Source organism: Cyclopterus lumpus, chromosome 1 (genome assembly GCF_009769545.1).
Source record: "Cyclopterus lumpus isolate fCycLum1 chromosome 1, fCycLum1.pri, whole genome shotgun sequence".
In the NCBI taxonomy this organism is placed as follows: domain Eukaryota; kingdom Metazoa; phylum Chordata; class Actinopteri; order Perciformes; family Cyclopteridae; genus Cyclopterus; species Cyclopterus lumpus.
Genome location: NC_046966.1, coordinates 17,890,021 through 17,906,268, shown reverse-complemented (window position 1 = coordinate 17,906,268; position 16,248 = coordinate 17,890,021). Strand labels below are relative to the sequence as shown.

The 16,248-nt window shown below is 39.8% G+C and overlaps 1 protein-coding gene across 2 annotated transcripts in view; it reads left to right on the top strand.

The window, feature by feature from the left end:
* Positions 1–16,248, top strand: part of coro2a (coronin, actin binding protein, 2A) — a 31,365-nt gene that overhangs the window by 6,573 nt on the left and 8,544 nt on the right. Inside the window, exons 1-3 of one of the 2 annotated variants that reach the window (XM_034540117.1) lie at positions 6,357–6,723; positions 12,082–12,282; positions 15,349–15,465. In XM_034540117.1, coding sequence (XP_034396008.1) covers positions 12,082–12,282; positions 15,349–15,465 — 318 coding nt within the window. In that variant the 5' untranslated portion in view covers positions 6,357–6,723. Of the gene's footprint in view, positions 1–6,356; positions 6,724–12,081; positions 12,283–15,348; positions 15,466–16,248 lie in introns of those variants that run through there. The other variant, XM_034540108.1, reaches the window with a different exon arrangement.

Genomic DNA, 16,248 nt, shown 5'->3' with positions numbered 1-16,248 from the left:
GTGTGTGTGTGTGTGCATGGGTGCATGTGTGCATGTGTGCAAGTGAGAGACCATATTGATTCTACAGCCCTAAAGTAACCCTAATGGTTGTACCTCATGAGAAATGCTGTCGGAGCAAATGTATGTTTGCTCCCTGACAAGTACTGTGTACATTTGTTTATTAGACTCGACAGGAGCAGCTGAATGAAGGCCTCAACCTGAAGTAAATGTACAAGATTGCTAATATTATGTTAAAGCAGCGCATAATGTAGGTCTCTTGTTGAGTAGGAATTTGAAATCCACCACTGGTGCAGATTGAGAAGAAATGTTATTTGACATTCATGATACCCAAAGGATGAATGAACCCTTGTGTGTTTAGGTGACCTGTCAACTTCAAATGATCCAAATGTATTTATTTAGGTATTTATTACTTCAACTTAGATGCTCAGTTCAACAATGGTCCTGATCTAATTATTCAAAATCGGTCGATAGCGGTGCCAGTTTTTCGTGAAATGTCTCTAATGATGTTGAATACATTTCCATGAAATTTTGTTCAGACATTTATTTTCCCTCAGGATGATTTCAAATACCTTTTGCACCACCATCAGGGCAAAATAATGTATTTAAATTATTTTGGGATTATTGACTAAATCTGCAACTGATAACATTCTAATCAACCTTACTGTGTTTAGTGCTAATTTATTTAGTGCTAACGTATGCATGCTACCACGCTAATCCATAGTAAATAGAGGGATAGTAAACACTGCACCCGCTCAACAGCAGCATGTTAGCACTGTCATTGTGAGCGTGTTAGCATGCTGATGTTAGCATTTAGCTCCAGTCCGACTGAGCTGCTAACGGGTGCAAATTCAAGTTTTTATCCAAGTTTGGTGTTTTTGTGATTGTAAAATCCTCAAAGTATTCTCATTTTGCCGTGTTGTACTCCTTAGCATGAGACTTTGGCATGAGCACGTCGGCTAGCCGCTCCTCCTGTGTGTCGAGTATCACAACACGTTAATGCCGTTAGCTCATGCCGGTGATCTCATTAGTGGTGGCCTCCCTCAGCCGGATAGCGCGTACGTCGTCTGTGTATTGTGCCTATATATAGGCCAGCTAATCCCCTTGAGTCGCAGAAAGTGAAACTCACCTTGACTACAGTTACTATGGTTATGATGGATGACCTTGGCTGTCAGTGAATTAATAGAAGTGATCGGGATCCCGGTGAGTTCTTCGGTCTGCTCTGAGGAACAAACTCATCGCCTTTGCTGAATAATTAATCATCCCTCAGCCTGTTTGTCATTTAATATTTATTAGAAATAGTACATTCTGCAATAAAATGAACATATCAAATCCTTGAGCAGTGTGTCTTGAGCTAATTTTAGAACATCAAACCTAATTTTGTGCTGTTGCACTTTTTCCCCTTCTTCTCTTTGATGCTGAATATTTGTAATTGTCAGGAGCTTTGGCTGCAGAGGCCACTGGCTGTTGGCAGAGCAGCTTGGCTTAGTTGTAATTAATACTAGATAACAGAAACCCTCTGGAGTCTCCGACCTGAGACACACTCTTGCCTCGATGCTACGATGTGACGTGACCCATGATTATAATTACCTCATTTGATGTGTGTGTGTGTGGGGGGGGGATTTCCTTTTTAATTTTAGTAGCCTGCAGTTTCTTAACACAACCGCCCCGCATTCAGTTATGGCTTATTTTATTTTTTTGCTGTTCTGTTGAATGAACAGACATGGAAGCATTTCTTTGCTCCAATTGCAGTCCTTTCTTTACTTACAGTTACTCATCTATAAAATGATCAGGAAACAAAAGGGAAGTACTTGAAATAATGCCCGGGGTTTAACTGTATTTGGTGCGCTCCTCGTCTGGGATTTGATCATTTATGTGTTCTTTGCCATACAACCCTCTTGGACCCTTTTACTGTAAGCCAATAAAGGAATTGATTTGGTTTCCAGCTCATCAAACCCAGCCAATGTTTGCTGTGGTTGTAGTCCTGGATGCCAGACGTTTGTGTGTTTGTCTGCAAGATTACAGTCTATGTTTCTACAATCATCAAAGTACGCCCAAATCATTCAATATATAACCAATATAAACTTACACGTGAGTGTTGATTTTTAAAAGCCAGTTCAATGCAGTTTGACTGAGCGTTTCTTTTGATGGGATTATTGGCTGTACAGACCGTCTTCCACTGCCAACACTTGATGCAAGCAGGTGAGCGAGGCTGTGATATCACTGAATGGAAACAGCTGCGTTATTGCAGAATCAGATGTGAAATAACGAGGTGCGCTGCACGGGCATGCTAACATATGACTCATGTTTGTCAAGGTTTCCTGAGGTGAGATCACTATTACACAATGTACTTTAATGGTACATGTGATGAAATATGGCTTTTATTTTGAAACCACAGAAATGAACAACACATTTTTTTTAAATGACTATTGATAATCTTATCAAATACTTTGTTGGCCACATAATTTCTTGTTTGCTGATTGCTATCACCTTTTTCTTAACAATGCTCATCTTTTTGTTACACTACCAGGAAACAAACAAAGATATAACTCAGTGATTGTATCAGTGAACTTTAATCGCATTCTTTACCTGTTAAGGATAGATGAGTGGATTATGATATAAAACCTTATTTTATTACTTGTTCTCACAGTTGGTAGTTTCTTTTTACACTTCATGCACATATCAGTCTTGTTGAATGTGTGTAGTCAGAGCATTGGGACTGTAAATGTATGTAACAATATTTGTTTGCAGGATTAGTAGATTCTTTAGGATATTGATTTAGAAAGCGTTTGTAGTAGAAATGGAACAATCTGATTTTTTCAGTCCTGATTTCGATAATTGGGCATTGTGTGTTGGCCGATCGAGAGTGTTGATCGCATACCAGTGTTTAATCAATACGCTGTATCTTTGGATCATTCTTTTATTTGTAGGGCAACATCAGGCTTGAATTAAACATTGCTTTTATAACTTTTTGAAACTAAATACAACAAATACATACATAGACATTTCCTGAATTGTTATTTAAAATGTACATTTAAATTTGTCATAAAAAAATCATTCAAAATTACCATTAGTTTTGAAAATCAAATGATGCATAAAAATGTCTAGTTTTTGACAAATCCGCTAAATTGAATACTTAAATTTTTTTTGCAATATTTGATTCTGTTTCTGGAAAAATCTCAAGCTCCTTTATCATCTCCTTCGCTTTGAACAGATCAGGTCCTTTGAACATATCAAGCTACGTTGAATTTGATTGAAATAACATGTTCAGTATCTTTCCGGGAAGGTGTGGCTCCTCATTTGCACAGCAAAGCAACAAAACCAGAGCATAAACAACATGCAGATGTAAGATGATTTGAAAAAAGCCTTCTCATGTGCTCAGTACCCACATACTGCATTAGTGCCATATGAAGAGTTGCGGAAGGGTTTTATTTCTAGGAAGGTGTTGTCCCAACCCGTCATTTAGACATGGTTTTGCTTGCTGAGTGACTTGTGTAAATTAATCTGTCTTTAACAGAGGTTTCTGTGTACACTGGATTCAACTATTGACTGCACCTGCTCAGTTAAGTAGATGCTTGAATGGGACTATTTGCTCAGTTGGTGCAAACACTCAAGCTTTTAAAGTCCACAATGAAAAGCGTTTAGCTCAAGTGCAGAAAGCCTAAACCGGCAGCTTTGGCCCCAAACGGAGATGTGGGATTGCACTTGGCACTGAAAGCAAGTGTTTTACAGTCACAACAGAGTCAGACAGCTAATCAGGAACGACAAAGTGAGGAGGCGAAGGTCATTGTGTCCCTGCAGTGTCAAAGGCTCTGGCCTCTTTTTCTCACAGCAGCCGGCTGTTAGTTTGTCACAGTGTGATCTGTCATTAGCGAGCGAGCCTTTGTGGTTAGAGCTCTTTGGAAAGAGTCACAACCTTTTAGGACTCGTGCCCTGTCCTTATCGATGATGACCACAACGCACACCAGGGCCGGGCGATCATTCAATATAGGGATGTGTCGTCTTAGAATGTTTTGGGATTAAATTGTGTATCGAGACATCGTGGTACACCACTACGTATGATCATACGTTCCATTTTTGACATCATAATATTACAAAAGTATCGTTTCTTGGTTTTAAAAGTTACATTGTGTGTGTGTGTGTGTGTGTGTGTGTGTGTTTGGTTAGATTATACCAAAAGTATCTCTAGTAGTTATTCAGTATCTGTTTAATCTCACATATCTCTTGGTGTCTATTTGATGTATTAAAAGATCATTGAGTCAAACTCTTGCATTTGATGAGCCAAACTCTTCTCACATCTTTACCAGTTTGTGTGTCCTGTTTATTATCTCAGAGACATTTTGTGACCCTTGGACTTTGTGTATTTGGGAGGTGCTGTGTTTGTGGCCAGTTCTATCAGCAGTGTATACGTGTGTGTATGTGTGTGTGTGTGTGTGTAATAAGTACTTTTTCCCAAGCACTGAGTACATGTTTGAGCTACAATATGCATGTTTTGAATGTAGATTTTACATATAAAACATCATCTTACAAAATATGATGCAATGCCATAGATTTAAGTACATCCGTCTAAACAGTAGTCAAAATGAGCTAATTTTAACTGCTTGCACATGAATTCATCTGTAGTAATAATTCAACAATATATACAACACTGTAAAAAAGGTAATGCTGTGTAATGATCTTACTGATTATATTTCTGTACTTTAATACCCCTTTTTCTATAATAAGTCTCATAAAATCACACCGTCAAAGTCCTGATTTTTCTTAAACTAGAAATGTGTTGTTTTTACTTTTTTACTACGTCACTTATTTTATTTTATAAGGCTGTATTCAAGTACAATTTTAAATGTAGGATTTCTTATTTTCAATGGAGTATTTTACAGTGTAGATAATTAAGTTAATTTAACATTTATTTCTAAAAGGCGTGTACCAATGAGAGAAATCCAGAATACAAAATAAAGAATTTAAAAAATGTCTCAACCCTTTTTTAAATTGTGATAAAAGCTATAAATATGTGCACCTCACTAACATTTAACCATTGCAGGTTCAGGAATATATGATGATCACTTTAGACTGGCGTGCGGGCTTGCACGTTTGTGCAATAACAATGATTGATCAGGCCCTCGGCTCTGCCCCCGTTTGACCGTGTGAAGGCCAGTTTTTTTCAGCTCGTCCCGTTATTGACATGTTAGCTTCTCCTAGCCTCTAGTGCTAATGTACCATTATATAAGGCTTCGGCTTGACTTCGGCTTGACACCGGGTCACCGCTGTCCAGCTGAAGCCATGTGAATGGCTGACTAAATTTGGTAGCAGCTGGGCATTTTGCTAAACCATCCTGCCAATTTAACTTTGCACCTTTTTCCTTTTACCTGAATGTTTTTAAGTCGGCAGAGCGTCAGATGGAACTTCACACAAGACAAATGGGTTGAGAGGGACTGCCAAGGGAATCTGACTTTAAGTTTAAATACCAGTGTAATTAGTGGTTTCTGTAAATCATACAGTAAATCAGGATTCTTCAATCTATAAAACAGTCTGGAGTGCAAAGAAAAATGTGTCCCAACTTTAGTCTGGCTCAAATCTAAACTAAATACTGCATTTTGCCTTTTTATATGAGAGACCGTATGGAGGTGACAGTAAGGATGACATTAAAGGTCCCTGGCCAGCCTGGGATGTCAGTTTACTCTTTGGTAAAAAACTAGCTTCTAATAATAAACAATAAACGAAAATAATAGTAAGTTGCAAGCCTATTTTCAGGTTTTGTGGAAGTGTAATACAAAATCACTAAAGTAGTCCTTTGAACCCATAAAGGTCATGTGGATGCCCTGTTTTCCTGTACGTTTGATTAATTAATGTCTCTACTGCTATTTGCCTTTGTAAATTTGGGGCAACTTTATATGGCCATTTGAACTGAAACTGTGTATTTGTATGTATGTAACACTGTTTCTATTGATTGTATGTCCTGTAAATTGTTTGAAAATGGTTAAAATGCATTTATCTGCCTTTTTTAGACTCCTGTTCTGTTTGAAAGGTGCCATACAAGTAAACCTAATACTTCTGTCATCATCTAAGTTCATCATACTTCCATCCGACGAAGATATTTATGAATGTTTATCACCTACGAGTTAGTAAAATTACTTTTTTGTTGTTGTACAAGGGTGAAGAATAAGCGTCTTTGCCTCCTTTCTTTCCCTCCTCTATATCTTCTCTTTAAAGATCAATTGAGAAATCCTGATTGAGCAAACACTGTGGAGGAGTGAGGAGAGGGAGTGGCACTCAGAGAGAGGGAGAGAGAGAGAGATTACCTGCTGCTCTCTCTCTCTTCCTCCTTGTAGTCACCTCCCTCTCAGGGAGTGTACACACTCCTGCGCTCTCCCCTCCTGCTTGTTCACACACGCACTCGGCTTCATGCTGCACACACACACACCCACCGTCTCCTCTGACTGTCTGTGTGGACTGTGCACATCAAAGAAGAAGCTTTTTACGACTCTGCCAGGACAGTAGTGCAGTGACAGATTTTGGACTGTTAGTGTGTGTGTGTCTGTGCGTGGGTGTGTGTGTGTGTGTATGTGTGCTTCGAGGGAAAGTGTTGATCCATGTGCTTGGGATAAAACCGGACAAGTCATTTTTGGGGGTGTTTTTTATGGCTAGCAACTCGGAGGCAGAGACTTTTTCTCACTGACGTAAGGACCCACTGCTCCTTCTTGTGCCAGTGTCGTCTCGCTCGACAGGGTGAGTGCTGCTGAACTCCCAGTTCGACTTCATCACACTGCCTCTTGCTTAATTCCACACTCATTCTTTCTCTTCCGTGTTGTCTGTCTCTTGATATCTTTCATGTCCTGCGCCCTCCTGGATCTGCCTCTGCAATTATGTTATTGATCTTATACTATTTAGTGTGTGTGTGTGTGTGTGTGTGCGCGCATGTGTGCGTGTGTGTGTGTGTGCTCACATTTTTCCCAGAGGATTCCAATTTGGTGTGCATGTGCATGAAGACAGGCTTGAACAAGATGAAACAAAAGTCTGTCTTCAAACTCTTTGCTTTGAATCTCTGCATATTTAAAAAACTATTTAAAAAAACGTTCCATGCACAGATTTATTTGACGGTATGCTTGTCCAGCACTCCTTTTAGTTTAATTGTCCTATTGCTCAAAGTTGGACAAGTGCAGCCACTCATTCGCTTCCCATAAGCGTGGAAGTATTTATATTTTTTGCTGATGACCAAAAAAAAAAATTGTCATTATGGAACTACAGGGAAAATGACATCATCATCCACGTCCCAGTCCAGTCATCTCCACCACCACCACCACAGATGTCTATTTATGGTGGCATCCAACCTTCAAAACACTGCCATTCACCAAAAGATGTGCCTTGTGGTTTGAATCCCAGTCAGTTTGAAGTCTTTTCGTTAAGCCTGGTGTCCTGTTTCTCACGTCAAGGTTTATGGACCTATGAGCACCAGAGCTGCTCGTCACAGCTCTGGATGTGAAGCTTAGAGCGCCAACCTCAAGACTTTTGCAGTATTGACCAAATTGTATGCGTGTGTGTGTGTGTGTGTGTGTGTGTGTGTGTGTGTGTGTGTGTGTGTGTGTGTGTGTGTGTGTGTGTCATCGGTGTCAAAGTTGTGGCTTGTTTTACTTTTTCTTTGATCAGATCTTTGCTCTTTTCTAACTTGGGCAAATCTGTCTATTTAATACTGATGCGTTGAGCAGGCTGGCACATTTTGTTGAATGAAAAATAGAGTTATACATATTTATATTCACATCAATAAGCTATATTTGGTTTATGTTCAAAAATGGTTCCTTGGCTGTGGAATGATGACCCCCCAATGATTTTTTTTTTACTATTGAGTTTATTTATTCTTTATTCTCAATGTTGAGATAAAGTGGATTCATCCAGTGTTATTTCTCTTTTTTCCTTGTGCTTGCCTGGTTCTTCAAATCTTATTTTGTGTTTTATTGTTGTTTGTCTAAAATCAACTTTATTGTATTGTTATTTTAACACAAAGCCTTACTGTTGTCCAATGTCTTTGATAGTGTTAGTTTCTGAGTCCTGCGTCAGTTTATAGTGACTCTCTGCTTTAAATTAATCTTATTTTCTTGCAGATTACACATCATAGTTTGGAGGTTATTTATATCTGTTAAAACAAGAAATAAAGCAAATGGTTAATTTTAGGATTATTATATACATCATAAACATTCATGAACATTCAAAGACCCGTTCTCTGTACACAGTTTTCCTGCACAATGAGGGATCATTACGAACAATTCAGGTGTATTCTGAAGCATCTACATCCCGTTAAAATTGTTTAATCTGTCGAAACTGTCTGTAACTGATTGTCTGATTTCTATCTGACTTTTTAGGAGCAACATCCCTTGTTTTCATATGCACAATTTTACGATAACTGACAGAAAAGATGGCCAAAACTCCAAAAATAAGACCCACGATGTCATACATTTTACTAATCCTTTAATTACAGCTACATATCCAATTCTACCAGATTTCCTCCTTGCTAAAACCTGGTGGCTACATTACCCACAATGCAGCTCAACTGCCAACATTTGAATGATCCATGTTGTAATTTTCAGTATTATTTTTTCCTTGAAATATGCTGAAAGAAGATAAAAAGCTGCCAGAGAGTCTGATTAGGAACTAATTGATTCTCCAAAATAACCCAATTTTGATCAAATGTTTTGAATTTACATAATGTAAATTCCACAGCAAGGTTGTTTTTTTCCCATCCGTTCCCACCCTGACTAGACTCCTATATACGTTAATCATTAAAAAATCTGTTGTAAAACCACCTTCCAGATTAAAGGAGTATTGTGAGCTAATCTGAACATCTGAGTGCTTTGAAACAGACGCAATCATTACACTGAAGCGAAGGATGTGGACCAATGCACTGGCATGCTTTTGACATAGCGGAAGCCAAAATGTTTTTATGTGTGTTTGGGTTTGTGTGCGTGAATATCTGTACAAACTTAGCGTACAAAATTAGCAAACAGTGGATTGTTTTTCAGAACTCATTCATATGCTGCATGCGCATACACAGAGCAAAAAGATTCTCCAGGCAAACAGAGTGACACACTCAGACATAGCCTGTGTTATCCTTTCATACTCATTCACACGTGTGCTCTGTAGAAATGAAGCAGCTATTGGATTACCAATGTGGCTGTTATCCTATTACAAGACCGAGGTTGAAAGCTGTCATCTGTGTATGATAGCGGACCGTCTAAACCGGGGCGAGTGTGTCTCACTCGCTCAGACGCACACAATGAACATGTGGACGCACTCGTACATTTAACATACTGGCATGAGGTGTGTTCGCGCCTGCACATTCGCTGCCTTGAATTTCACTTTGATCGTTTACAAAACATCACATCTACAGATCGAGAAAGCGAGGTTGGTGTGTGCTTGGTTATAGTAGTGGGGTTTGGGATTAGGTTTGGGGTTGTTTTGGTCTTCATTGTTGGTTCAGGAGAGGAGAGGACAATCAGTTGGAGGTATTGATAGTAGATCACTGTGTCTTTGAGTCCAAATTGTCTTCCTGCACATAGCTTTAGGCCCAACGCTGCTTAAGTAACCGATATCTTAACACCAGTAAGTAAACTTTGAACTCCTTCTCCTGCAGCATCAAGCCTTGGCAGGCCAAAGAGAGGAGTGGCTGCTAGTGTATGCGTCTGAGTTACGATATGCTTAAAAGACAGCCTGTAGGTGAGGTATAGGTGCATACGTATGCTTTGCACGTCTATATACAAGTACAGACCCATAAGAACTGAAACAGAGCAAACCAGATGTACAGTATCTCTTTTTTTAAAGTCATATCCGTGTTTTCAGTTTAGTTTTATGAGGTTTTTACAGCCCCCCTTATTGCGGTTGCTGCTGTGACTCACTGGTCGCGGACTAAAATACATTTCTCTCTGACAAAGCTGCATTTCTTTTTATTTTGGCTTCATGAAGCCGATCAAAGAAGCCTTGTGAATAAAACCGTTTTTTTTCTGCTGTCAGTGAAACGTGCCTGACTGTCATTTGCGCTCGGCAAGGAGCTGGTGTAAAAATAGCCAGAGTAGTGTTTTCGTCATCAGTTCGGTGAGACAGGCCGCCCACCATGCAGCCCTGCTGTGTACCTGCTGCATGACACAGCTGAGAGGAAGCTGGCCTGATTACAACCTGCTTTAGATGTGACAAGATGTCTTAGCTTTCTGCCCTGGAAGCCTCTCCCTCTGGTCTTGTAAGCCTCAGCAGTACATGAATGCTGATTATGTCCCCCTAGATGTGCATTGCATGGCATATGTAAGGCATGAGCTCAGGAGGTCAATAGTGATTTTCCACAAATGCCCTTATGGTTTGCAGTTTGGCATATTCAAGTTGCAATGATGAAGTCACCTTTTAAATATTGTATTTGTTATTGCAGGGAACAATGCTTTTAAAGGTATGCACAGAGAGGTTGTAATGATCAAGAATGTATTGTGAGTGCCAATGCTTGAAACATTAGGCTAAAAATAACACATTAATCCTTGGTATTTGGCCTCTTTTCCTCCAGTGTCACCACAAGGTTAATATTTGTGGTTTTTGATGGATTTCTATTAGGTGTCTATTTGGTGTTATACATTCATTTTCCCCACAGGATGAATTGTAAATAACTTTGGTGAAATACTTTATGTTCAAATACCTGCTGTGCTTTGTTTCGTGCTCGGAGTACATTTTAGCCCGCAGACATGAAATAAAGTCACCATGTTGGCGTTTGTTGGATACATGTTCGTATCCTGACAGGTTAAAAGTATGAATACTGCAGGTTGAGCTGCCAGGACGGCCATAGGAATGTGACTGATGGTTCTTAGAGGCAGTCAGAGTCTTCAACACCTGAGAGTTTAATGAAGCGTCTCTTCAGGTAGCGAGACATTCCAGTGCGACAGCATGAGGCTCTCTGAGATGGCCTCGGGGTAGAAGGTGAGAAGAGTAAACCGAGACGTGTAGACTCACAATCTCCACTTGTGCATTTCTGTTACTCAGAGATTCTCCTTCTTTATTTATTTTCTGGCAGTTTTATTCCCTGCTCCGCTTCTTTCCAGGCAGCAATCCTGCAACCACACCTGCATCATGTCAAGCAAATGCTGTCATTTTTTATTTCCTATAACATTGTTTGTATCTTAGGGTTGTATTTATTTAGCCCACATAAAACAGGAGAATGGTGTCATTGTTTTCAAGGACAGGACTGGAGGTTTTGAGGTGTCACTTCAAAGAAAACAGTGTGTTGTAAATTTGTTTGTGCTGTGCCTTCTGTTGACTTACTTCGCCCTATTTCCATTTACTTCATGGCGCTCTCTGTGTTGTTGTTGTTAGAGTCCATTTTATCCATTAACATCTTGTCCATCAACCTTCTCCACCCCTAATTCATAAGTAATGGCCATGCAGCAGGCAGGCAGAGTAGCAGAGCAGACATGCCGGCTGGTCAGACCTCGTCCCAGTGGACCAGAGCCACTTATCTCTCACAATAATGACATATGCATCGACTAGCTAAAGGAAAGTGGTTAAAAAGAGACTCAGGATTATGGAAGTCTCAAAGGTTTCCTTCTCCTTATTTATGTACCATATTTTAATTGCCTGTGTCCAAAAAACACCACACGAAATTGTCATTTTAAAGGAAATGCAGTATCGTCATTTAAATACAAATGTGATTGTTTGAAACCATTTCAAACAAAAGGATACAAGGTGGACAATGAGTGCTTAAGGTTCAGTCAGATGCCTCTAATAGTTGTTTTTTCAAGTCACCTTTCTTTTTCAGAGTATCAACACCGGGTTATATTGTGGCTATTCTGTTTAGATTTTCTCACTATTGTTAAATGGAGGAATTACTGTATCATGCTTATATTACTGGTGTACCAAACCTTCTGTATAAACAGCCGGCATATACTCAACCAAGACAAGACCCTTCCGGTCTAGGTTGCTCATGTTTGGCTAAATTGATCACATCTACAGTTACTTGTGCGAAAGGACCAGGAGTATCAACACTCTATCCCCATAACTGTGAGAGATGATTCTCCTTGACCGACCTCCTCTCCTCCCTCCCTCCCTCCCGTCCTCTACCCTCAGATGACATGGCGTCCTCAGTACCGCTGCTCCAAGTTTCGCCACGTGTTTGGTAAGGCCGCCACCAAGGAGAGCTGCTTTGATGGCGTGCCAATCACATGCAGCGTCCAGGACAACAACTTCTGTGCAGTCAACCCACGTTTCCTGGCAGTCATCACTGAGTGTGCCGGGGGAGGGGCCTTCCTGGTGCTCTCTATCCATCATGTGAGTATCTCCATCTCGTGGCAGACTTTCCAGACTGATGTCAGCTTTTTAAAGTGGCGTGTGCACCATTTTTCTCAGGATGTTGATAATGGATACTGTGATATGTTGTGTTGATATGGACTTTGCAGACAATGTACAAGAGCATAAAGGCCTGGCTACAGACCTCTTAATTTGCATTTCTTTCAGCATTTAAATTTGGTCTGATATTGTGTATGCATATTGCTTACGCATTTTGAGGTTGTGGTGGGGCGTTGTTCTGGACACACATTATTTTGAAAGGTGCAGTGGTCAGGCAAACACTTCTTGCATATAAAATGATATTGCAAACGCATTAACTTTGGATCCTGTCCACAGCTGTACACTTAAAATTCCCCTCAAAAGAGTTTTCATTCTAAAACACAACTCAACCTTTCTCCATTCATAAGAGATTGACATTGTACTTAAAAGTAGCTGCATGGATGACAAATAACATCAAGAATAACATGTGAGATTGACATTACAACTGTACATGTTGTTGTATGGCTAAATCCTCATATGTATTTGAATTCTGTAAAAAAACATGAACTGCTTCAAGGAGAGACGTCACTCATAACGGGTTAAAGCAAAACAAAACAAAATAATCATCTAACATGAACACAGTGTCAGTCAGACTAATAATTAAGTGAAATGAAATGGCAATTCAGTCTTATTATTGGTCAGCATAAAAAGATGGTTAATACTGTTGCCAATGAGCACACTGCCGAAGGTTTCTTCCTGCGAGCTACCGAGCAGGCATTCAACAGGAGGAATCAGGTCAAATCAGCATGAAGACTTTGAATCATAACTGAAGTTGGCTTCAACCAAAAAGCTGGGCAGTTTTACAAAAGATGTGTCGGTTCACGTTAGAAGTGATTAGGAAGAGCAGTAATTATTATTTTTCGTCTCTGGTCAAAAATAATGTTATCTGCTGACCGTTCAATACCTCCCTTTGTTCCTCTCTTTGCTCCTGCACACCTGGATAAGACAGCTCTGCTCTCAGATTTGATATATTTATAGGACGTCAGCAGTGGGGCCAAAACTCAATCTCTAAATACCAGGAAACCCCCGGCAGCTCTTTAACTCCCACCTAAACATTGCATGTGGTCTTTTTTTCCTCCTCGTTTTTCTATCTTTTCTCACTCACAAACTTCACCTTAAATGTGATTAATCAAATACTCTCCCAGACGATAATAATGCACATTATCACATCCGCTGGTGTTATCAGTAACAATAATGATCCCGAGCCAGACCTCGTCCCTCGCGTGCTGGTTGAATTTACGGTCCTGCTGTATATCTCCGGTCCAGAGCCATTAATCAAGCTGAACACCTCTCCCTCCTTTTTCCCTTTCTCAGTCTGTCTCCATCTTTTAAATCGTCTCGGTGAGTTATCACCACCCTCCTGGCATGGGCAGGAACTGCATACGAGTTTAGGAATGACATAACTCATTTTCTGACGCCCCCTCTTCCCCTCCTTTCACTGTCTCAATGAGGTGAAACGTCCCCCGTCTGACGCCCCCCACTTCATATTATATAAAGTCTATGTTCACCTCCCATCCATGTGTGTGCACTCACAGATGAGCTATTGTTCTGTGGAGAACGTCGTTAACACATTGAACCAAAAAGCTATGTACTGTGTCAGGTTTCCAGGAAAGCACAGATAATTGTTGCATCATTGCCATGTTCCACACACACACACACACACACACACACACCTTACCTCCACAGTAATATAGCCTGCAGGTGTGAGTGTGGCAATAGATGGAATGTTCTGTTCGTACATACGGCCCAATTAGCCATCTTGTTGAAAATCTTCAGTCAGACTTTCGTCTTCGGATCATGAAAAAAAAAAGGCTGTGTGTCACAAACGTGTTGTGTAATTCCACCTTCAGTTCGAGGGCTTTCATGTTAATGTCAAGCGGATTCTGACTGCAAGGCATGCTGGGACGTTTTCACCAACCTGCACAGATTAACCGGACCTGTTCTATAGGCTATCTTTAAAGCTGCTCCAACCAATATTTTTTTATATTAAAGGGGAAGTTTAGATTGTATTAGTCATCTTTATTTATTTATTTATTTAAATTTATTTAACCAGGAAAAGCCTCATTGAGATAAAAAATCTCCTTTACAAGAGTGTCCTGGCCAAGACAGCAAAAGCACATTTAACAAAGTTTCAGACATACAACATAAAACAGTGACAGACAATAAAAACGTTAGTAAAACCAAAACTAAGATCTTACAGGACTTTGGAAGTACTACTACGGTTGTATAAAGCTGTCTGATGCCACGGTTTAGTCTGCAAACAACAAATCTGAAAATGAAAACAAAAGATCTCTTGGTGTGGTTTTGATGCATCGAATTTGATCCTTTTTTAAACTTTTTAACCTAAGTCTGAGAATGTTATTACATTTAGTTGACGCTTTTATCCAAAGCGACTTACAATCATGTTACATTAATACACAGCTACAGGGAGCAATTCAGGGTTAAGTGTCTTGCTCAAAGACACATCGACTAGGCCGGGGATTGAAGCGACAATCCTCTGATTGAAAGACGGACCTGCTAACCACTCACCCACAGTCGCCGTTATAGGAGTGCAATGATAAATTGATGGAGTTTTATGAAGAACAATGAATTAAATGACAAAATGTCACGTGAAGGGCTTTGTTCAAAGTAAATCAACAGATCATTTGCATCAGACTCTGCAGCTCTGATCGCCACAGGGCCTTTTAGCATGTTTTATTTAATGGCACTCAACAAATTAGATGTAACGTGTTAATTAGTGAGCTGCAGAGCTGCTCGTAGGCAGATTATGTTACCTTTGAAGAGAGCCATGCCTGCTGCTTCCCCATGCTTGCAGTCTTTATGCTAAGCTAACTAGCTACATATTTAACATTCAGACACGAGAGTGTTGTCAATCTTCTTGGCAGTAAAACAAAATAGCACGGATGTATCCCAAAATATCAAACAATTCATTCAACCCAGAAATACACACGCAATGGTTATTATGCTCTGTGTTTTCATTATTTTTATTTTTCTGTGTCTATATATCAGACAGGCAAAGTGGACCCTCACCAACCCCGAATATCGGGCCACAGAGGCAACGTGTTAGACATCAAATGGAATCCCTTCAACGACTACTGCATCGCCTCCTGCTCCGAGGACACCACGGTTTGTGCGCGCACACACACACACACACACACACACTCGCACACAAACAGCACATTTTCAAAATGGTTTACTGATGTGTTATCATCTCCCTGTGTTATGAGCATGTAGCAGCAGGGAGATCATTTTATTGCCTTGCTGTTTAGCCTTCAAGAAGTTTGTTCACACATTCCTCAGCTCTGACTTGCCAGATAACAAATTCCCTGTACACAGAAAGACAAAGGAAGAGTCAACCGGGTTTAAGACTTTTTTTGTAAAAGTGTCATTTATTTTCCCTATTTAGTCGACCCTGGATTATTTCTATAATGGCTATTTTCATAGATTTAGAGGTATTAAGAGCAGAGATTGTTTGTAGAAAGTATTTACTTAAGTAAAAGTGCTAATACGACACTGTAAAAACATTGTTACAAGCAGGCAGCAACCGTACGGGTCTGAAAAGTAAAGTCAATGAGGATGTGCCTTAAACTTGCATTCTTTCAAATGGCCATCAGGGGACAAAAATAGTGTGCAATGCAGCCGAGAATCCAAAAGTGACACCTTGACAATGCTTAATTTTGTCCAACAAAACCTTAAAATGATTAGATACATATTGAAACATTTCAAAGGAAATGTTTTTCGCATTAAAAATGACTTAATTATCAAGCAAATTAGTTTTCTGTCAATTGACTCATTGGTTAATGGACTATTAAAGTCAGCTGTACATATTTTATAAGTTCTTCATATGTTTTGTATGCACAAATCGTTGTCTATCATTTGTAAAGTGATTAGTAACTAAAGCTGTCAAAT